At 33.4% G+C, this 21695-nt stretch overlaps 3 protein-coding genes across 10 annotated transcripts; 2 read left to right on the top strand and 1 right to left on the bottom strand.

The window, feature by feature from the left end:
• The first annotated feature begins 7589 nt into the window (after window positions 1-7589).
• LOC139855685 (serine/threonine-protein kinase MHK-like) lies at window positions 7590-12868 on the top strand. Of its 7 annotated transcripts, none has more exons than XR_011761516.1 (17): window positions 7590-7704; window positions 8302-8645; window positions 8736-8814; window positions 8897-8965; window positions 9074-9163; window positions 9390-9528; window positions 9612-9714; window positions 9852-9971; window positions 10232-10340; window positions 10452-10517; window positions 10621-10689; window positions 10773-10833; window positions 11142-11207; window positions 11730-11761; window positions 11965-12026; window positions 12134-12209; window positions 12573-12633. XR_011761516.1 is itself a non-coding variant. In XM_071844932.1 (17 exons), exons 2-17 carry the CDS (start codon window positions 8638-8640, stop codon window positions 12685-12687), a joined length of 1248 nt encoding a protein of 415 aa, XP_071701033.1. In that variant the 5' UTR covers window positions 7590-7704; window positions 8302-8637; the 3' UTR covers window positions 12688-12868. The 7 variants fall into 7 exon arrangements, 4 of the variants coding, with proteins under 4 accessions (XP_071701033.1, XP_071701032.1, XP_071701035.1 ...); XM_071844932.1 differs by having other exon boundaries at window positions 11981-12026; window positions 12573-12868; XM_071844931.1 differs by having other exon boundaries at window positions 11978-12026; window positions 12573-12868.
• Window positions 12869-15572: 2704 nt separating this feature from the next.
• Window positions 15573-18191, top strand: LOC139851345 (uncharacterized). The gene is made up of 4 exons (XM_071840362.1): window positions 15573-15925; window positions 16229-16344; window positions 16785-16852; window positions 17520-18191. The coding sequence occupies exons 1-3, from the start codon at window positions 15573-15575 to the stop codon at window positions 16811-16813; spliced, it is 498 nt and encodes a 165-aa protein (XP_071696463.1). The 3' UTR covers window positions 16814-16852; window positions 17520-18191.
• Window positions 18192-18366: 175 nt separating this feature from the next.
• Window positions 18367-20845, bottom strand: LOC139852783 (cyclin-C1-2-like). Of its 2 annotated transcripts, none has more exons than XM_071842115.1 (9): window positions 20735-20845; window positions 20486-20592; window positions 19950-19989; window positions 19810-19854; window positions 19494-19612; window positions 19272-19386; window positions 19122-19166; window positions 18823-18970; window positions 18367-18720 (listed from the first exon to the last, which is right to left on the bottom strand). In XM_071842115.1, the coding sequence occupies exons 1-9, from the start codon at window positions 20764-20766 to the stop codon at window positions 18622-18624; spliced, it is 750 nt and encodes a 249-aa protein (XP_071698216.1). In that variant the 5' UTR covers window positions 20767-20845; the 3' UTR covers window positions 18367-18621. The 2 variants fall into 2 exon arrangements, with proteins under 2 accessions (XP_071698216.1, XP_071698217.1); XM_071842116.1 differs by having other exon boundaries at window positions 20704-20773.
• Window positions 20846-21695: the final 850 nt, after the last annotated feature.

The raw sequence follows: 21695 nt of genomic DNA, 5'->3' as shown, positions 1-21695 counted from the left end.
TTCAATAGGTTTCATTATTTCATAGAAACTTGAAAATATATTTCTCTAAACTCTCTCAATCGATTTACGTATATATATTTACTCAGTATTATTTCAAGATATTATTAGTATACATAAAATACTACGACGGAGTTATGTTCAGGCGATTTCAAAATAAGTTTTCAAATGGGATAGAGCTAAGGAAATTATGGGTTATAGCTATGGAGGTTATGGGTATTGTTCGAGGGTATTGCTCGTGAGGTCAACCTAACGTTTATCATTTTCGTTGCATCTACGTACTTTCCTACAATATTGAATCATAATATTGATACGTGAGCATTCATATCTTATCTTTTATATATTAATAGCGTATCCCTGACTAGTGCTCGTGTATATATGATTATGCGTGCTTGTATGCTTAGTTTCGTCGTTAAATAGTTTATGATAAATCATGAATTTAATACATATGATACTAAGATAAGGTATATGATATGCATGTCGTTGGAAAGCTGGCGAAAAATTAATAACTTTTCATTTAGAAAGCGTATGGTTTCGATGAACGAATTAGAAGATATAGTCAACTGAATTATCATAAATTTTAGTATTATTATTATTAAAATGATTATTATTATTACTATCATCGTTATGATCGTCGTTATTGTTATTATCTAATAATTATTATTATTATTATCATTATCATTATTAATATAAGTATTATCATTAAAAATTGTTATTATTATTACTATAGTTATTAAAGTTATTATTAATATCATCATATTTAGTCTTATTATTATTATTATTATTAATTATTAATATTATAATTACTAGTAATATTATTATAATATTTATTATTATTAATATCATTATCATTTAAACTAATATTAGTATCATCTAATGATTAGGATTACTACTATTATCGTTATTATGAATGCGTTCTAAAAGAGGACTAAAAGCTATTAAACAAGTCGATTAAGGAATAATGAGTATAAGTATCATGATGAAATTAAAATATTGTAAGATCTTGATTTAGATAAAAATATCGTTTTTATTATTTTTTTATCATCATTATTATTATTAAAAGTATCATAAACATTAAAACAATCATTTTTATTGAATTTAAAATTTTTAATAGAAATATCATTGTTGTAATAAAATAACATTATTATTATTATTATTATCATTCTTGTATTATTATTAAAAATTATTATTTTGAATAGAATTATTATTTTTATAAAAAAAATATTATTACTATTACAGTTAATAATAAAAAGTATCGTTATTATTAGGATTATCATTATTAGAATTATCATTTTATTATAAACATTAGTAAAGATAAATATTGTTGTTATTATTAGTAGAATAATAATAATTATTATTATTACAAAATAATACAACTTTTACTCTTTATTATTATTATCGATATTATTTTATCAAATAAAAATGTGGTACAAAGATATTTTTACCACACGTAAAATAATTACATTAATAATACATACTACTATATTTTTATGATATTGAGTAAACTATATAAATTTTTATTAATTAAGATATATAAAAGTATATTTTTTATCATAAATAAAATTTTAATATACATTTTTATTTATTAATAAATGACTTGTATTATTTACTTTAATAAAATCTGATAAATATATTTAAATATATAAAACGAGTATATTTAAGTTATATAATAAACATGTATAGATTTTGTAAATCATTTTGGGTCAAATTGACTTTTGTTAATTTTGCATGATAATCTCGAGCATTAGAATTGTGATGCACTATGACTTAACCTAAATTGTTAGACAGATATTGACCAACATATAATATATATAATTAATAATTAATATAGGTTCGTGAATCCGAGGCCAACCTTGCATTTGTCAATGCCGTCATATGTATTTTTACTACGAAATACAGTATTGTGAGTTTCATTACTCCCTTTTTAAATGCTTTTGCAATATATATTTTTGGGACTGAGAATACATGCGCTGCTTTATAAATGTTTTACGAAATAGACACAAGTAATCGAAACTACATTCTATGGTTGGATTATCGAAATCGAATATCACCCTTTTAGTCTGGTAATCTAAGAATTAGGGAACATAAACCCTAATTGAAGCGAATCCTTAAGATAGATCTATTGGGCCTAACAAACCCCATCCGGGTTACGGATGCTTTAGTACTTCGATTTTATCATTTCCGATGAGAGTCCCGGAATGATGGGGATATTCTAGACGCATTTTGTTAATGTCGATTACCAGGTGTTCACCATATGAATGATTTTTATCTCTATGCAGTTTTTGCGAAATGCTTGATATGAGATGATGTTTATGAAAAATGGAAATGAAAATCTTGTGGTCTATTAAAATTATGGAAATAATTGATTATGATAAACTAATGAACTCACCAACCTTTTGGTTGACACTTGAAAGCATGTTTATTCTCACATTTGAAAGAAATCTTCCACTGTGCATTTGCTCATTTTAAAGATATTACTTGGAGTCATTCATGGCATTTTTTAAAAGACGTTGCATTCAAGTTGTCGAGTTCAATAAAGATTATGATTAAGTAAATGACAGATTAAGTCATTTATAGTTTGGTTATATTATGAAATGGTATGCATGTCTGTCAGCTTTTGCTGTAATGAAAGTTTGTCTTTTAAAAACAAATGCAATGTTTGTAAAATATATCATATAGAGGTCATGTAACATCCTCAATCGGGCCTAGATGTAAGATTACTAAAGTGCCCTTAAGTTAGTATTGTGTTATTATATGCTTTTATTTTTATTTAATATTTATTATTAAATAATAATGTGGTTAGGATCAGTTTGTGACAAGGTTCACAGAACAGGTTTGTTTATTTAAATTGGACTTTGTTTGGGTTGCCAAATATCGTACGAAAGATATCAGATAACTGATAAATACCCGTGTGATGCACAGTGTGGGAATTAAACCCAATTAAATAACTATAATGCTGCTTCTCTCCTCACTTTCCAGACTTTTCCACAAACACACACTAAACACCTCGTTCTTCACCTACATCAAACCCTAATTTCTAATCCTTGTTTTAGAGCTCGAATCATTTACATTATCTTGTTCCTTGTGTTTTACTGATTCTATCAAGGTAAGAATCACAAGTTTTCATGCTTTAATCTTCAAGAAAATGGGGTTTTGTGTTAGTTTTTATAAAGTGTGTATTTTGGGTCAAAGTGGTTAGATTTGATGTTGTTTGAGTCTAAATCTTGTGGGTTTATATTTCTTAATGTTTAGTGTCTTCGATTTGGTGAGTTTTGAGGTTAAAAACGAGCTCTAGATCGAGAATTGGTGAGTTTGGTGAGAAACCCGTCACTTTAGTAGCTGCTGCTGCAGATGAACTACCATCGGCCGATGGTCTCTGACCACCTACCGATGGTGTATGACGATCGGTCGATGGACTAGACGATCGACCGATGGTGGAAGTCCTTCGACCAACGGTTGTAATTTTAACGATCGGCCGATAGTGTGGTCGATCGGCCGATGGTGTAGTGACGATCGGCCGATAGTCTCTGACGATCGACCGATGGTCTATGCAGTAGAAATTTTTACTAAGTGTTGATTTTTAGCCGTTATGCTGCCCGTTTTTATTTTGATGATTTTGATGTAAATTTTGAAAGTGCACAAGCGTTAAACAGAAAATTTTTAGCGGATACTTTTTCTGACAAAAATTTATATATTGTGTTATTTGATGTTAATGGACAATAACTAACTTGGTTTGCCTTATATTCAGGTGAAAAAGATAAGGAAGCCGCTCAGTAGTAGATTATCTGAGCTGGTTGCTGATAATTGGTGAGTGGGACTAACTGAAGAATATTGTATATAGAAGCATGTTATATTATGATTGCCATGCTTGTTAGATATACTTATTGTTGTGGTTAGTTAGTTGTTGTGATGACTGCATGTTAGTTGATGCTTGTCTACTGGAGCCCAGTGCGTCCCTATTATGTGGTAGCCTCAGTAGGAGAGATCAACCTGCGGGTTGGGTTCCTCTGTGGTAGCCTAGACAGTCGTGGTGTATATATATGTGAATGACGCGTCCGTCGCGTGTGGATTATGTATATACATACGGTGGTGGAGGAACTTCTGGTAAGCCCCGGTCCGATCAGCTGGTGGTTAATGGTTTGGCCGAGCCGCCAGAGTCTCTGTAGACGGCACTTGGGTGATGTTTGTGTGTTAGACTATGTGACATGATTAGTATAACAGATATGTATGCTATGGCCTGTAGTTAGTCGTACTCACTTAGCTTCGTGCTAATTCCCCTCCATCTCCTCCCTGCAGGTTATTAGCTTTTGTAAATGTCGCATTTTGGGGAGAAGACGGGCATGACGATGTTATGTTTGACAGGGTTAACTCTGATGTGGTCTTTTGGAATATGAACCGTGTACTTTTGATAACAGAATGTATTTACGTCTTTTCATGTTATTATGTAATTTGTTTTAATGACACGTGACATCGGTTTGTACAATTGTTAATATCGTATTTAATTAATGCTAATGCTTCCGCCACGTATTAAAAATAAAAATAAAAATTTTAGCGGTGTCACAGGTCAAATACCTCGCAATTAAATCAATTATTATGTAACGTTTATAATCGATATGAACGGGGCATTTCAATCCCGGGCTCGATCCGGTTTAGTATCAAGGTGATTCTTTTTCTGTTCCTATATATATGGGTCCGTGCAGCATTTCCACGATATCGTTATGATCAATTAATGCGGCATATCGCGCATAACAAATCCTTATTAGATGCGTGGGCCAGAGGGCTCGTAGTACCCCCTCTAAGTGGGCAAGCTAGAATCCTTATGTCAGGTGACGGTAGTCTCCCTAACGATCGACAGGTAGCACTTCTCCGACTAAAAGAGAATCGAATCCCTTGAGTGAACCGGAATCAGAAAGGTAGTTCCTTTGGCGAGATTCTTCCCCAGGAATCGCATCTGCCAGATGTGGTTTTGGGACCAGGCGTGTAACCTCGGTAGTGAAGGTGGCCTCGTTATCCACACCTCCGGTCGGATGAATGGAGGACCGACCGACCCGGGTTTTCACGATGTCTCAGGAACCTTTTCAATACAGTCCGGACCTGCCCGGAGCGAGCCCCCCATAGAGGCAAGTGAAGTTGGTGAGCCGTATGATGGGCAACTATCTCCTGCGGTTCGGAGATGACTCAGCCTTTAGTTAGTACCCCCTTGGTTTCGGGGTGGACCCTTTCACTCTATTTTATTATATACGCTTAGTGAAAAGAATGTTTTTTGATACACCTAGGACATGGATTCTATATGAACCAATGTATCGCCCTCCCGGAAGGATATGTGCATCTAAAAGATCTTTCATACTATGCCCAATCTCAAAATTAGTTCTATACATATGCCTAGCAATGAGAAAAATAAATGCAATAGCTAAATGATGATGGGCCATATCAGTCATCCATAAACTTTGGGTTTGTGGATGGAATCCCCCTAGAAGGGTTAAAATGGCAGTTCCTGCTCATTGCCTATTTCTCGTTCTCGCTCGGGAGCCAAAACGAACACGCCTGCTACCTACTGTACTGGACCTTCGACCAGACATTCGACCTTTGTCGAATCGAAACCAATACCACTGCATTGCGCTCGAATAGTTGAGCGGTCGCCGGCCCTTCCGTGCACAGATATAGATTCATTCTTCGTGTCTGGTCCAGCCTTACAACCCTTCGCGGGTATGAACTGGGTAAATAGAAATGGAAAAGAGATGTTTCCAATTCATCAAAATGAGAAGCTTTTTCTACATCCATATGATCTACTAAAGTAGATCGGTATTGCCCATATAATAAAAGCAAATCTTGGTCCATGGAATCCCAAAAAGGTAAGAACTCCAACCTGTCCGATGCTTCTTCGGCCAAATACGATATACAAGTGGGACCCGCACCACTTGGAGTCTATGTTCCTCCCAGAATGGGTCGTCGTTCAGCTCGGCCATCCTCCTAACAATAGCGGACTTTAAATCTACGGTGTCTGGGCTAACAGGTCACACTTTGGCCAAGTATCCTCCAAAGAGACTCCCAAGAGCCAGAAGTATTAAAGGAATGGCCATAGGAAGACGAGCTTCCCTTCTACTACCGAAAAGAGGAGTTTACCACCGCCTACATATTCCACTCACTCTATCCTCTTTGATCCTATTCCAAGACGATGGATCCTATTTCACTATCCTTGTCTAGAAGGCGATTCGGTAGCACTGAATTACTATAATAAGGTAAAAGATCAAAGAAGTCTCTCCGATCGATCCCATTCTTAGTCTTCGTACTAAGCCCTGTTGCCTTACCCCGCTTGCTTTCAGCCGAGATCGCCCTTCAGCCGTTGGTACTCCGCATCTTCACGGAGAATTCAATTTCACCGGGTCCATGTCGGAGACAGCGGGGCAGTCGTTACACCATTCGTGCAGGTCGCTACTTATGCGACAAGGAATTTCGTTACATTAGGACAGTTAGAGTTACTGCCGCCGTTTACCGGGGCTTCCATTCAAAGCTTATAACACTTCTCCTTCCGACTTTCCAGCACTGTAATTTATTTATTATTATAATTATAATTATAGTTATAATAAATTAATTAATTAATTAATCTATACATTATTATAAAGCGCGTGCCAATAATCCTACGTGTTAATTTTTCAATTAATCTGATTTAAATTTGCATACATGTCAATTTCTCAATTAAACTGAATTAAATTTACACACGTGTCATTTTCTCAATTAAACTGGATTAAACAATAATAATTTCCTAAAATAACTTCCTAATTTTTCTAATAGATATATCCACGTTAATATATAAATAATTAAACTGGATTAAACAATAATAATTTCCTAAAATAATTTCCTAATTTTTCTAATAGATATATCCACGTTAATATATAAATAGATATATCCACGTTAATATATAAATAAATAGATATATTAATAGATAAGAAAATATTAACTATACATCTTAATAATTATGGAATAGTGACATGTGGGTTTTTAATTATGGAATAATTTACATAATTACATCTTTCGTTCAACGGATGGGGCTCATAAAGCGAAATTAGGTGTATTTTTTGTGTTAGAGTTAAAATTAATTTTTTACAACTTCCGTCCAACGGGTGGGCTCATAAAAGAAAATTCGGTGTATTTATCTACAACGAATTTCACAATAATATAAATATGCTTTTGTTATATATTCAACAGTTGCGAATTCATACTTTTACAACTCCCGTCCAACGGACGGGCTCATAAAGAAAATCCTGTGTATTTATCTGCAACGAACTTCACCATAATATGTAGTTATGCTTTTGTTATATATTCAACAGTTGCAAAATCATATTATTACAACTTTCGTTCAACTTACGGACTCATAAAAGGAAACTTAATGTATTTATCTACAACGAAATTCATTATAATGTGTACTTATACTTTTGTTATATATTCAACAGTTGCGAAATCATATTTTTACAACTTCCGTCCAACTGACGGGCTAATAAAACTAGTTAATTATATTTCATATTCGCTTCTTCTGCAAATTTGGCTGTTTATATACCAACACCAAAATTACAGTATTTTTTATCTACGTTAATCCGTTCTTCAATTCCTCTCTTTTACTCTTAACTTCAAACAAAAAAATTTGGTTCTTGCATCGTTGATCATAATTTACACGTTTTATCTTTCGAGATCTCTATCTTATCGTTAATGGTGAGTTTTCCCTTTAGTTTAATTCGCATTTGCCCTATAATTCCGATCGAGTTCTTTCTGTAATTGATTAGTAATTCAATTATCTGCTACATCAATTCAATTTTTATAATCGAATTATTGTTATTTATTTCCGGTTTTAGTCACTAAAGCCTCGCTGATTGGTGTACATATTTTATATTTTATATATCTGTGTATAACGATATTGCCCTTTTTTGCAATTAGTTTATGATTATTCATTAATGATGTTATTTTCCTAAAACAATTGATCAATTTTGTTAATTTAGGGATTTTTTTATACATGTGTATAATAATATAGTTATACATGTGATCAATTTAGGGATTATTCTGTGTATATCTTTTATATAGTTTATATTTATATAGTTATTTAATTTATATAATAATGTTAAAGGGTAAGCAGATTATTATAACCTAATGTAAAGTGATATACTGTGATTTACCAGTTTGTGGTAGTCTCAGAATATAATTATTTAAGTCCTAATCTACTAGATATTGATTGATTACATTAGAACATTTGCTTTCTGTTTACATATATTTTATTATTAATTTTTATTTAAATATTATTTTTTGTAAATGCAGATGGCAGAAACTGTAAGAAGTACATGAAGATTGGTTTTACACAAGTAAATTTAGTGGATAAATACATTGAGTATTAGTTAAATGAAAGCAGGTGGTTGCAGCTTGTAGAGGCTGCATTCAAAGCATGTTGATTGCTTTCAATTTGATGCTTAATCATCCTTACACTAAAAAGTCGGGCTTTCATGATACGTTGCATAGTTTGTCGCGTTTATTCACTAATGGTAGTTTACAAATAAACAAAAAACGAAGCTGGTTAAACAGTTTAGCCGCCTCTTTTTGGACCTTGGAAGTCCATTGACTAATTTCTTACTTACCGAATTTCTAGTGTTAATAATAATGGAAAGGTAAATAATTTCACATTTCATTCTCTATGATATATTAGTTCTATTTTTGTGTATTATTTTTTTTTTTAAATGAATAATGATTAATTTCAGATATAAAAGTATAGAAGAAATTGGAGATGGAACCTGCGGAACTGTATATAAGGCCATTAACATGGAGACGTCTGAAATTGTTAGTTTTTTTCGTTTGAGCGAGCACTAACTGTTTTCTTGTGTACTATTATCATAATTATTGACCACTATATTTATCACAGGTTGCGGTTAAAAAGATGAAGAGGAAGTATTATGTTTGGGAAGAGTGTGTGAACTTGCGGGAAGTTAAGGTATAATTTATTTATATATGTTATGCCACATATGAGTTTTCGTTTATCAATCTATATATAAAAAATTGTTAGAAGTTTACTTACCCTGTTGTTCTCTTCTTGATGCAGTGTCTCCGAAAATTGAATCATTCTAACATCATAAAGCTGAAAGAGATTGTCAGAGAGAACAATGAATTGTTCTTCATATTCGAATACATGGTATATTACATAACATGCAGTTTTTTTTTTTTCTTCTTAAATTTCTGTTTGGTATATGTTTAATTAATTCACCTTTTTCCACAATAGGAGGGTATGATTATTACAATTTCTTCGTCCTATCTATAGTCAGAATCTAATTTCATTAATGAGTATCATGATTATCATCTTATATACAGCATGTTCTGCTAGTAGCTAAAATAGTGTGACTAAAAAATGTTTTATTTAGGAACATAACTTGTACCACATAATGAGAGAACGCCGAAGACCGTTCTCAGAAGGAGAGATTAGGGATCTGATGACTCAGCTTCTGCAAGGACTTGTACATATGCATAAAAATGAATACTTTCATTGGGACCTAAAACCTGGTATATATTAAGATTAAGCTTGTTAATTACTCTATTGAACAAAATAGATTAAGATTGTTAATTACTATTTTACCCTTTGTTAGAGAATCTGCTGGTGACCGACAATACTTTAAAAATTGCTGATTTTGGGTTGGCTAGAGAAGTATCATCTGCACCTCCTTTTACTGATTACGTTTCTACTCGCTGGTGAGTATCTACACAGTATCGTCCGTTTTACTTTCTTTTTTTCTTTTATTTTTTACATTTTTTTGTCTCATCTTTTTATAGTAAGTTATATTATCATTTTGTTATATTATTCATTTTTGATTTTTGATTTTGAAAAGGTATCGAGCACCAGAAGTCCTGTTGCAATCTTCTAGATACACTCCTGCCATAGATATGTGGGCAGTCGGTGCAATACTTGCAGAACTTTTCACTTTGTCCCCGATTTTTCCTGGTGAAAGGTGACCTTTTTGTTGTAACCTTGATTACATATGAACTATTTAAAAGTAAGATCATCGCAGTTTTTGTGAATGAGGTTTCTTATGTAATATATACTTGCACTATATAATATGTATAACTATTATAATTTAAAAAATGACAAGGGTAGTATTTCAGTTTTCCCAGTAGATGACGGTGTTGAACTTCGATTTTGAATAACTTCTGTAAATAGGCATAATATGGTTCGATGATTACGTATATATTTGGTTTCATAATTGGGCAGCGAAATAGATCAGTGGTACAAGATATGCGGTGTTCTTGGCATACCAGATTGGACACTCTTTCCTGAAGCCCGAAATGTTTCTCGATTAATGGATTTTCGTTATTCAGAGGTGAGTCAGCTTTTGTAATTTTAAAAAGAGGAATAGTCTTATGTCATCTCTACAAGTGACAATATTGATCCATTTACTCATTATGTCATCCCTTCTATATTGCTTCTGTAGATTATGCCTGCTAATCTCGCTGATCTGATCTCAAATGCGAGCTCGGAAGCTATAAATTTGATTAAGGTGAGTAGCATTTTTCTTGGACCCGCCTTTTGCGATGTTATAGATTGGCTCGTTCAGTCAGACTACATTTTCTGTATTAAAATTATGTTTCTTTGTAATGTAGCAACTATGTTCTTGGGATCCATCAAAGCGTCCAACTGCAGAACAATGTTTACGACATCCATTTTTTTATGTAATGTGTTTCTCTGTTCTTACGTAAGTCATATACGTAATACTTTATTATATGCTGATGATCTCATGTCTTTCACTTTGTAGGTTAACATGTGGATACCTCGTTCACTTGGAGATCTAGCTCAGCTGAAAATGGATAACATAGGTTAGGATGTTTCAGTTAATGGTCAATACATATTATTTTGATACAAGTCTAAACAGGCCGGTTTGGATTGGGTTGACTCCTTAAAGTGTTTTATTATCTGAAAAAATGTTATTACAAGTAGTTTGTTAAATGTGATCAAGGAAGTTATCTAATAAATTGGGTTTATTTCTAATTTATCTATACATGTTGGATGACTTTTGACTTGTTTGACCCATCCATTTATTAGTAAATGTTCCAAATTTGATCTCTAAATGTCATTGTTATAGCAAACTGCTGCCTGATGTTGACCATTTGTAGTGATTTTACAGGGTCGCAACCGAATCTTGAATTGAACCTCTGGGATTTCAGCCATAAAGCAGATGATTGTTTTTTGGGTTTGACCCTGGCAGTCAATCCTAGTATTTCTAGGGTGTGTTTGGGTGACGAGCTTGTTGGAGCTTATGGGAGCTTATAGGAGCTTGACCTTATGATTTTAATAAGCTCCAAGTCATAAGCTTCGTTTGGTAGAGAAAAAAAGTAGAGCTTATGAAAATCATAAGCTCTGAAAAAATAAGCTACTTTTAGTAGCTTATGAAAAAAAGTAGAGCTTATGAATTGGAAAATAAGCTGCAGCTAGTTTACCAAACACTTGTAAAAAATAATAAGCTCCAGCTACCAACTTAAAAAATAAGCTCCAGCTCCAGCTCTATCTCATAAGCTCCAGCTCCAGCTACAAGCTCCAGCTCCAGCTACTTTCATCCAAACACACCCCTAATATCGGTAACAAGTTTGACCCTTTTTTCCGTACTCTGAATTTCATGCTGAATTTATGTATATATTCATAAAATTCACGAGTTCACAAAACATGCAAGTAAAGGTCATTAGAATTTCATATCTTTTATTTTCCGTTTTTGCAGAAATGGTGAATAACACTGGTAGCAGAAGACAGGTGAGTTGGGTTGTTTATGTATACAACCTTGTAAAGTTTTATCTATAAATATTTTGATTCTTATTTTAACAACTTTATTTAATCATTTTATTTATTATTATTTTTTTTCTTCTTCTTAAAACTAATCTAAAAAGTCTCTGTGGCTTATTTTTACTCAGCTTTACTAGCAATGATGCGAATAATGCTGTTTTTTCTTTCTAAAGGTTATCTTTTTAGCAGGATCAACTATTTTTCTCTGACTATGAGGATGAAGCTCAACACCCTTGTAAGTTTCTATAAACTCACAATGCCTAACGATTATAGAAACAATTGAATTGAATTAAAATGAAGGTATGTAAGTGTAACGATTATAATGCCGGCTTTAATTTTCAGTTTTCTGGTCACTTTTCCCCGATGATCACCATGGTATTCTGGCGCCCATAGAACCTTCTCTGTCATTAACCTTCAGGTTTGAAGTTTTATTTATTTTTTCTTATTTGAATCTTATGATATAAAACACAGACGAAATCATCAATCTAGATATAAATTTACAATTGAAATAGTTTAATCCCCTGTTTTTTCATATTAGATGTTGCCCAAAAATCCTGAGATGTAGATAAATGCAGCCACAGCATCTTGTGGCTTATTCACCAAAGGGCCATTGGCCTGGCGGTATCGTGGTGGCCCTTTTAACCAAGAGGTTGAGGGTTCAAGTCCCGCTGTGGACATATTTCGTGGATTATTGTAAATATTCGTGTAAAGTGTGTGTGAGTTTGCCTTTCAAAAAAAAATCTTGTGGCTTATTCATGATGTTTTCTGACTAATTTTGCAGCACTTATTCAACAACAAGTGGTGTTTCTCAATCTGGTGGATTCGGAGTGGCGGCAGCTTTGCAGCCTAATTTCTTGACCATGTCCTCCCACTTCCACCAGGGTCACTGCCATTAACTGCTCGTAACTGATTACAAACCAAAAGGCAACATTTCTGTTACATTCTTTCTGTTTATAATGAATGAACACACATATATAGTCACATTTTGAAACCACATTATGAAATTGCTTTTGCTTTTTGTTATCAATCAAAATATGTATATATAGAATATAGAATCCCTCTTAAATCTGTGACAAGTTGGCGTTTTACATCGAGGAGTGTTACTGTCTAAAAAGGTAACTTGTGATGATTTTTAATGCAGACGTCACCCTTCTGTTGCAAAATCTTAAAGGCAACTTTACATTGATTTTGCCATTTATAATAACCAAAGTTTAATCCAGTGAACGAAAAATTAACTAATATTACGAGCGAAATGCTTGTTTGTATTCTTTCATTTCAACCAAATGAATAGAATGCATTATGTATATTCATCAATTAACTAAAAAAGAACTTAGGGGAAATTTCTTGATCGCGAAAAACATTAGTAGTGGTGACGCTGTCACCGAGAGGATCTCTCGTGTGAAACAGTCTTAAAAGAGGCGAGTAGTGAAAATAGTGTACTAAACATAAACACTATTCTCATGGAGTAAAACAGAGAAGAACAAACAAAAAAACACACAGTATCTTCCAGGTGACCCGTGAGACACTTATGTGGTGAGGAATTTGTTTTAAAGTGGCTTGGAAGTGGAAGATCATTGTTAATAGCACTGTTGTAAACGACGTCCTTTGTGTTCGTTACGATGTCCGTTGCGACGTTTTGGTGACTAGCCCGTCTCGACCCCATCCCGTCTACTAATAAGTCATCAACGGTCAAAAGTCGGGTCAAATGAGGAGGGAAAGTCGGGTCAATGCCGGCCAAAAGTCAAAAGTTCGGTAAAAATTGGTCAAAAGTCAATCAAATCGATCAAAATTGACGTAGTTTAGTGTATTTTTTTGTATTACATTAACGATAATAGCGATCATAGGAACAAAATTGTTAACGAAGTATTTTATTTATTTATTTATTTTTTTCGCTAAAAACTATGTGTAATAAAAGTAAACATTAGTCAATGTCCGTCTCGACCACTGTCTCGGTCATCTCGATCTTCTCGACCTTTTAAGATACCGACCGTCTCGACCCGTCTCATGTTTTTTTCAACCTTGGTTACTAGTGTCCACTCTCATAATTCATGGGAGCTGATATTTCCAACATTATTTTTATAAGGGTGATGATGTGTACACAACCAAACATGTTTTACAGTGTTGTACACTACAACATTCACATGTTTAGTTGTGTACATATAAAAGATGATTGTATACATATTAATCCCTTATTATAAATACACTCAAAATTTCTAAAATATCAGTATTAAATTATGTCTTACACAAATTTTATATTAGAATTTATTTGGAAATATCTATAGAAGATGACATCAAATAATAGTGTTTTTATAGAAAGTGAGTTTAGAAATATCACTTACCATAATCTATTAATCTAATTCTCAATATAAATAAAACATTAATATTTTTATAATTCTAAAATTAATTGTAAATTTACCCCAACTCTTTTTAGAAAAAATAAAATGTGCAAAATGTATCTTTGAAAACTTATTCGTAGATTCACTCCTTTCGATTTGGAAGGTGATCCTCACACAACTTACCATAATCTATTAATCTATGTACACTTATGTTTCATAAATTTACAATTTTACCTATGAATTAATCTAAAAAATTAAACTTATATTAATATTTTATGAATAATTAAGGATATTATCCATTATCCATTATTAACCTTATATACTAATTATTATTAATTATTAATTATTATTATTATTATTATTATTATTATTATTATTATTATTATTATTATTATTATTATTAACCGTAACCTTATATACTAAAAGTGGTGGCAAATGGTGTAGTTTTAGTTATAATTGATTGTAGTTTTGCCTTTGCGCTCACATTACAACCGGTCCCTCAACTTCGCCTATAATTATTAATTAACCTTATATACTATTATTATTATTAATTAATTAATTATTAATTAATTATTATTAATTATTAATTATTAATTATTAACCTTAACCTTCTATACTAAAAGTGATGGCAAATGGTGTAGTTTTAGTTATAATTGATTGTAGTTTTGCCTTTGCGTTCACATTACAACCGGTCCCTCAACTTCACCTATATTTCCACAATAGTCCCTCAAGTTTACACTTTTAAGGGGTAAAAAGTGTAAATATATAATCTAATTAAAATATAAGAAACTAACTCCACCCGAATTTATAACGGGTCCTATCTTCTCGCTGGGTGCGAGTTAAATTTTTCAGAGACCACCGTTCAACTCGAAAAAATCTTCCGAACCCAACGGGACTAACTATACGCGAAACGGACACTTTTCAAAAAAAAAAAAAAACGATAAACACAATGACAACCCGTATCTTCCCGCTCGGTACGAGTTAAATTTTTCCGACGGCAACATCAGACTCGAAATAATTTTATGAACAAAACAAAACTAACCACGTTCGAAACGTGCACTTTTTAAAAAACCCTAAACACAACAACAACCCGTATCTTCCTCCTCGACGCGAGTTAAATTTTTCCGACAGCACCGTTAGACTCGAAATAATTTTATCAACAAAACGAAATTAACTACGTTCGAAACGGATACTTTTAAAAAACACTGAAGACGACGACACCTACAACGGCGCTTAACAGACGGCCCGTTTTCCCATCTGTAAATACACAACGCTACATTAAATATGAATACGCAGGCCGAAAGCACCCGCCGCAACGCGCGAGCCGGTGCTGACTAGTAATAAGTAAAGTAGTGCATTGAATTAAAAAGTGGTGTGGAATCACTTCCTTTGGAAACAAAGCCGAGTCGAAACTCTAAAAAATCCTCCATTTGAAAACAACGCCGATGGATTCTAACAGTCGAGAGAGCCTGCAACCGGCGCTGGCATTCTCTCATCATCTTCCGTTTCACCACCACCACCACCACCACCACCAATGCCTCGAAGTATCACCGCAATGCCCACAGCATGGCAGCGGTTATCCAAACATCCATCATCACAACCACAACCACAATCACCATCACCTGCAGTTATCACCTAATTGCCCCCTTCACGGACACTTATTGTCACCTCACGTCTGCCCAATCCACACCTTAAATACTCCTATTATCTCCAATTTAACTTCAATTCCTAACCCTAATTTTACCTTATCCATACCCTCACTTGAAACTAATACAGCAAATTCAATATCCCAACCTCTGTACGTATCTCCTATAGTCATTTTTATTTCTTTACATTTATCTATGGGATATTAAAATCACGTCATGATTATGTTAACTTGTTCAATCTTAATTCTATTTACAGGCAGTATCAGTAATTATTAATTGATTAAAATACTTGATGCATACTTTGTTATATAATGAAAAGTTATTATTCAAGTTACATTTCCAGAAGAGACTGTTAATTGAACAAAAATGTGATTGCTTTGATGATTTATATGCACTTCTTCCAAGTTTTAAACTTTGTTTTTTTTATTTTAAATATTAAATGGTCTAAATGATAGGATGATGCAAGAAATGAATGAAGAATATGATGATGATGATGAAGAGGAGGTTATATATGTTCTAACTGATGAATGGAAAGAGTTCTTTGCTAAATCTGAAGCTAAAAGGAGATTAGGTATCAACTTTTTCATTCACTTGTAATCGTTCCTGACCACATCCCCAATTTTATTACTCATTTTCACAGTTGCAAGCTTGCTTCAATGGTATCCCCACACCTTAGGTCATGGGTTCGAGCCTCACTCTGCCCATCATATTAATCAATCTGCATGAAATATGGAGCTTTAGATTGACCCCATGGGGGTTTTCTCCCTGATCCATTCAGGATTTAAACCCGGTCCTCCTGCCCCTCGGGATGGTTTAAGGATTGGGCTCCTGCAATGCGATTCGGGTTTCCTCCCGAAACCGCGTGCGTGCGTGCGTGCGTGGCATATGATCGCAAAAGTGGTTAAGTCCTCTCTGGGTGATGCCGACAACTTGCAAGTTGCCTTTAACAAAATATAATTTATTACTCATTTTTGATATTTGATAAGTAATAAAAGTTTGAACTGTTTGCAGCTAAGAAGCAAGCTAAAAAAGAAGGGTAAAGATTAGGAGAGCTTGGAGATGTGTCTTTCTTATTGCAGGTATAATCACCAAATCCATTTTTGAGATGCTCTGACTGAATCCCATAATGAAACTGTACGGGTTGTAATTCGTTGAGTTATTTGTGCAAGGAATCAACTGTATTAATGTGTAGTTTTGTATGATATCACATTCTAACTGTGAACATTTTCACTAAAAAGCTACTCCCTTGCTTCTTGTGAAAAAGATGCAGCACCTTTGTTCTGGGAATTTCTTTTTGTTTCTCAATGTTAAAGTGCGTTTTAGAAATTTGACTATAATTCATCTTCATTGAAACTTTTGGGTGGTGGGTGTATCATTCGAAAGTAACATAGGTCTATCAAATGCAATGTTGCTATATATAGGTTTTAGATTTGAATTATTAGTCATCTTATGTTACAAAGAGTGTCCGCCATCGAACACATTTTTAAAAAAAGCCAAACGCACACACCCAACTCAATTTAATATATACATAATGTCCACCCAGGACTTGAATCCATGACCTCAAGGTCAGAGGGGCCAATGGCCATCGAACACATTAGTTGTGCACATATGCATGTTGTTCCTTTTTATTGCTCAGTCTACAGAATAAAATTGGTTACTTTTGTAGAGATCTATTAGATGAATAATAAAGGTATTTAGGAGTATATTCCACCACCACTGACTCACTCTTTTTCGGTAACATTTTAGGGTCTCTGAGGCACAAATTACTATCTGCCACTGTAGGATTTAATACGCATATGATATGAGGGAACATATGGTAACGCTTCGCAAAGGTATCTTCATATGCGATTGAAAATCGGGGAGGCAAGAAATTCAATAGGATGAAGGTTGACAGTGTTGTTGTTAAGCCGATCATAAAGAATTGGAAAGGTAAAGCGGTTTTCGGATAGTTTTTAGAGCAGTTTTGGCTCGTTCGTTTGTTAGTAGTGTTTGGTTAGATTTGGATTTTATTTCGATTCTTGTTTTACTGATTGTGATCCGTGTTCATTTTTGTGTTGCGATTGCTCAAGGCTCGGGGCTTTGTTAGCTTAGGCTCCTTTAGTATTGAGAACGTTTACAGCTTACGAGCCTTGGTCTGCGTTTGGTTCGATTGTATTTTGTTCGTCTTCTTCATCAATTATCAATTGATGAATAGACGTAGTTATATGTTGTCGTTATTTAAAAAAAGTCAGAATGGTCAAAGTGACAATGGAAATCAGATGGTGTCCTGTGTATAATCAAGACACATAAGGAAAGTGTTGATAGTACATCCGAGGGATTCAAGCTAACATCATTTGATGCAACGGTTTTCAAAATAGTCAGATAAACATAAAAAAGTCAGATAACATATGTAGACGTTATAAAGTAGATAAAATGTAAAGAAAGTCAAAGTTTAATGTGATTTTCATAGCCCCATGAGAAAAGAAAGTGTATTCTTAGAACTGTTGAAGGCTTTTATTTCTGTGTATTTTCAAAAGATGGAAGAGGAAATGGTGTTAGTGATGCTAGATTGCAAAACTGGATGGAAGATATTTCAACCACGAAAAGTTATAGATTAACAGAACTTAATACTGTTGTTACGTTTGATTGCTAATAGTGATACATTATGCTTCAGATTCTACTCGCTAATTTCAAGCAACATATAAATTTACAGATAATATTTTAACTTAATACCATCAGAAATGATAACATCAACTTTGCACCTGATACAACCAGATGCAAATATGATGTCCTATCTGCCTATTATCCATTCACACCCAACCCTACAGTTACATATATATTCGTAATTGACACTGTTACAGGTCTATGTTCACATCGTTAGTTTCTGCATTGCAGCATTTACTTTCTCATCCGTGATTGTTTTGTGGTTGTCGTAGAAGTCCAGAATTTCAGTCGCAATTTTCTCCACCTGTTCAAAAAATGAATAAATAATTAATTACTACTAGATTGTTTAATACTTCGTATAAAGAATTGTTAATCCGTACAGGAATTGGATTAACTAGCTACATACCATATTCATATCAACTCGTAGCTGTTCGAACCAGGCAGTGTTGTCTTTATCCTTGAGCATACTCGCAACATATATGCAGGCCAATGCAATTGTATGTGGTGGGTATATCAGAATTAAATCCATCTTATAGCTGTCGTTGATAAGCCCCCTAAACATTTTGAATACAACAGATCAAGATTAGATATGTGCATAAGAAAATTGATTGAATAAGGAACCCGGCCCAGTGGGCTCGGTCACCCGAGTTGGGTCAAGCAGTTTACCAGGAATAAAAAAAAAAAGTTTACTACTTGAGATCTTACCAGGTCATTTGAGTTGCATCACTCATTCCAGCATCTTGAAGCAACCTGTTAAGAGAAACAAACATTTTAAAAAGTAATATGAAAAGGTGGTCGTATGGGCGGGTCATGCGGGTTGGATAAAGGATTGAGACAGGTATTTTATGTACTTACTGAGACAATGCACGATAAGGGTGAAACACGACTAGATAGTAATTTAGTGCTTCCAAAATTTTCATTTCCATCTCGAGGATCTCTTTAATTTCATACCGGTACTTCTCATCAGAATCTGCAAACACAAACATGATGTTTAACGTTTTCATCTGATACCTCTGTCATAACCAATAAGATAAGGCCGAAAAAACAATTTTGGTTGAGTTTTAGACAGAGTTTTACGCAGTTTTTTAATGTAAAATACAAGAAGCCTTGCTTGCACGGTGCTTTCTTCCGCTTTTGATGCCAAGTATAAACAAGTTGGTGCCACCAGACGTGGATCATATTCGGTCATACTCTTCCTAAAAAAGACAAATGCAAAAAAAATTAGTGATAAGTAGGCGAGTTCATTTATCATATAATACAAGTTATAATTGTAAGTCACATTAGGGTATAATGGACACAAGTTTCAGTTAATCATATTTATTTCACTAAAATCTAATAACAAAAAAAATGATGGTAAAATGTATGCGATAAGTACTTATTACTTATAATATACCTCGTATAAGCACGTCTCATGTATGTTACAGCAGTAGCCACAACCCTGAAATAGCAACCAATGATAAGTACTTATAATATACCTTGTATATGTACTCATGAAAACGACAAAGCCGTTTAAATCAAAAGATCGAAGCTAACCTTTGCCTCACTTTCACATTTTGAGCCAATCGTGCAATATCTGCGAGCAATACAAACAAACATGAGGTCAAAGCTTAGATGATATTAATAAGGTTGATTTAAAGTCGCTGAGGCCGAATCAAACTCTTTGATACTGTCCGACGAGACATAGGTTAATAAAAGAAAGGAACTTCATCCCATACAGCTCATATATAAAGGTTGACTTTTACTTCAAATAAAGTTTGACTTTTTCTTAACTTCAAAATGGATGGATGGATATACACTCTTTCAAAGTTTAAACCATGAGGGAAACACATTCGATCTTGTAACAAGTACTGAATATTGGAAACTATTGGTATCAGTCTGTAATAAGATGTATACTATAATACTAGGTTTGACTTTTTAAGTCAAATAATGACTTAAAAGATACTCACTCTTGAAATCGTCAATTACAGCAAGATAATTCTAGCAAAATAACAACGCAAAATAGTGTGAACAAATTCATGCAGTAAGAACACAATTTATAAAAAATTGTAAAATAAGAAATAGAAACATACAATTAGTCATGTGCAATTTGATGAGCTTAAAATCTTCAAGTGTGATTCCTCTTTCCTTATCAAGATTATGTACCACGTCTACTTCTTCTTGTTCCATTAATTGCTTGCTAATCATACACACACAGAGATAAATCAAATTTAAAATTAATACAATATTATAAGATTTTGAGGGTGTAAGTAACAAGAGATCAAATTAGTAATATGTCAAGTGTTCAAACCCTAGAAATTGAAGGCGTAAGTGAATCTTACTAGTGTGTGGATGTCCAGAAATCAGTCGCCATTGAAAGAAAAAAGCGCAGAAATTTGCGTAGAGAAAATATATAAATATAAATATAAATATATAAATAAAAAGGAAGGAAATGAAATGGTGGGATCTGACTCACTTGATCGTTGGGGGAATATATATCTTTTTCGGAATGTGGATCTTGGATACCGTGACCCGAAATTCATTTCCGAAATAAGAATAAAAACACAAACGATTTTATTATAAATTTATTTGTTTCTAGTTCATTCATTCATCATTCATCATTTAAAGTTTTTTTTTTTTTTTTTTTTTTTTTTTTTTTTTTTTAACGGCACGTTAGCTTCGCAGGTTAGTGGTTTATATTTTACTAAAAAGTTTACAATAATAGTACTCTTTATATAGTAAGAGTAATTTTATAAAAGTGAAAATTATTCTTTTACCATTTTTTAAACTTTTAATGGGAGTATTAAAAACAAGAGATTATTAAAACAAGTGAAAATATGTTTGCTGAGCCGTGAAATTTGTCAATCGTTAAATATTTCTATTTTGTATATTATTTTTTTTAAAAAGCAAACAATATCATTAGATAACTTTAATATTTATAACAAGCCTAAGAAAATAAGGTCGGAGGGGGCCAAACAGGAAGGCCATATATAACTGAACTAGCAAAACTAAAAAATAACAGAGAGTTACACGATTTAGGGTTGATAGATGTGACCACTACGACTTGATTATCCATGATCATCAAAGGTGTTAGGAAATGAAAACCACTGCAGCCAATCAACAAAGGTTTTCCACACTCGATTTGAAACTCACTCGAAACAGCAAACTTGAATTTCTTGTAGCGCAAACGGGTCTGACCAACATGAATTGCGAAATAGTTTGTTGTTCCTATTTTGCCAAATTTGGTACGCACAAACCCATATGCATGCCTGCCACATTTTGATGTTCGAAATATTATTAATC

This window comes from Rutidosis leptorrhynchoides, chromosome 6 (assembly GCF_046630445.1).
Source record: "Rutidosis leptorrhynchoides isolate AG116_Rl617_1_P2 chromosome 6, CSIRO_AGI_Rlap_v1, whole genome shotgun sequence".
Lineage (NCBI taxonomy): Eukaryota > Viridiplantae > Streptophyta > Magnoliopsida > Asterales > Asteraceae > Rutidosis > Rutidosis leptorrhynchoides.
Note: the sequence above shows the minus strand (reverse complement) of the source record. Positions and strands in the feature narration are given on the sequence as shown.

Excerpts from the sequence above, each read along its gene's own strand:
- LOC139855685 (XM_071844931.1), top strand. Across the intron at positions 10,341-10,451 it reads TGGATTTTCGTTATTCAGAG|ATTATGCCTGCTAATCTCGC; the intron begins GTGAGTCAGCTT and ends TTGCTTCTGTAG. Across the intron at positions 11,208-11,729 it reads AGCAGATGATTGTTTTTTGG|AAATGGTGAATAACACTGGT; the intron begins GTTTGACCCTGG and ends CCGTTTTTGCAG.
- LOC139851345 (XM_071840362.1), top strand. The coding sequence starts at position 15,573 with ATGGATTCTAACAGTCGAGAGAGCCTGCAACCGGCGCTGGCATTCTCT. Across the intron at positions 15,926-16,228 it reads AATTCAATATCCCAACCTCT|GATGATGCAAGAAATGAATG; the intron begins GTACGTATCTCC and ends TCTAAATGATAG. Across the intron at positions 16,345-16,784 it reads TGAAGCTAAAAGGAGATTAG|CTAAGAAGCAAGCTAAAAAA; the intron begins GTATCAACTTTT and ends AACTGTTTGCAG.
- LOC139852783 (XM_071842115.1), bottom strand. The coding sequence starts at position 20,766 with ATGGCGACTGATTTCTGGACATCCACACACTA. Across the intron at positions 19,167-19,271 it reads CCTTATCGTGCATTGTCTCA|GTTGCTTCAAGATGCTGGAA; the intron begins GTAAGTACATAA and ends TTCTCTTAACAG. Across the intron at positions 18,721-18,822 it reads TACGAGTTGATATGAATATG|GTGGAGAAAATTGCGACTGA; the intron begins GTATGTAGCTAG and ends TTTTTTGAACAG.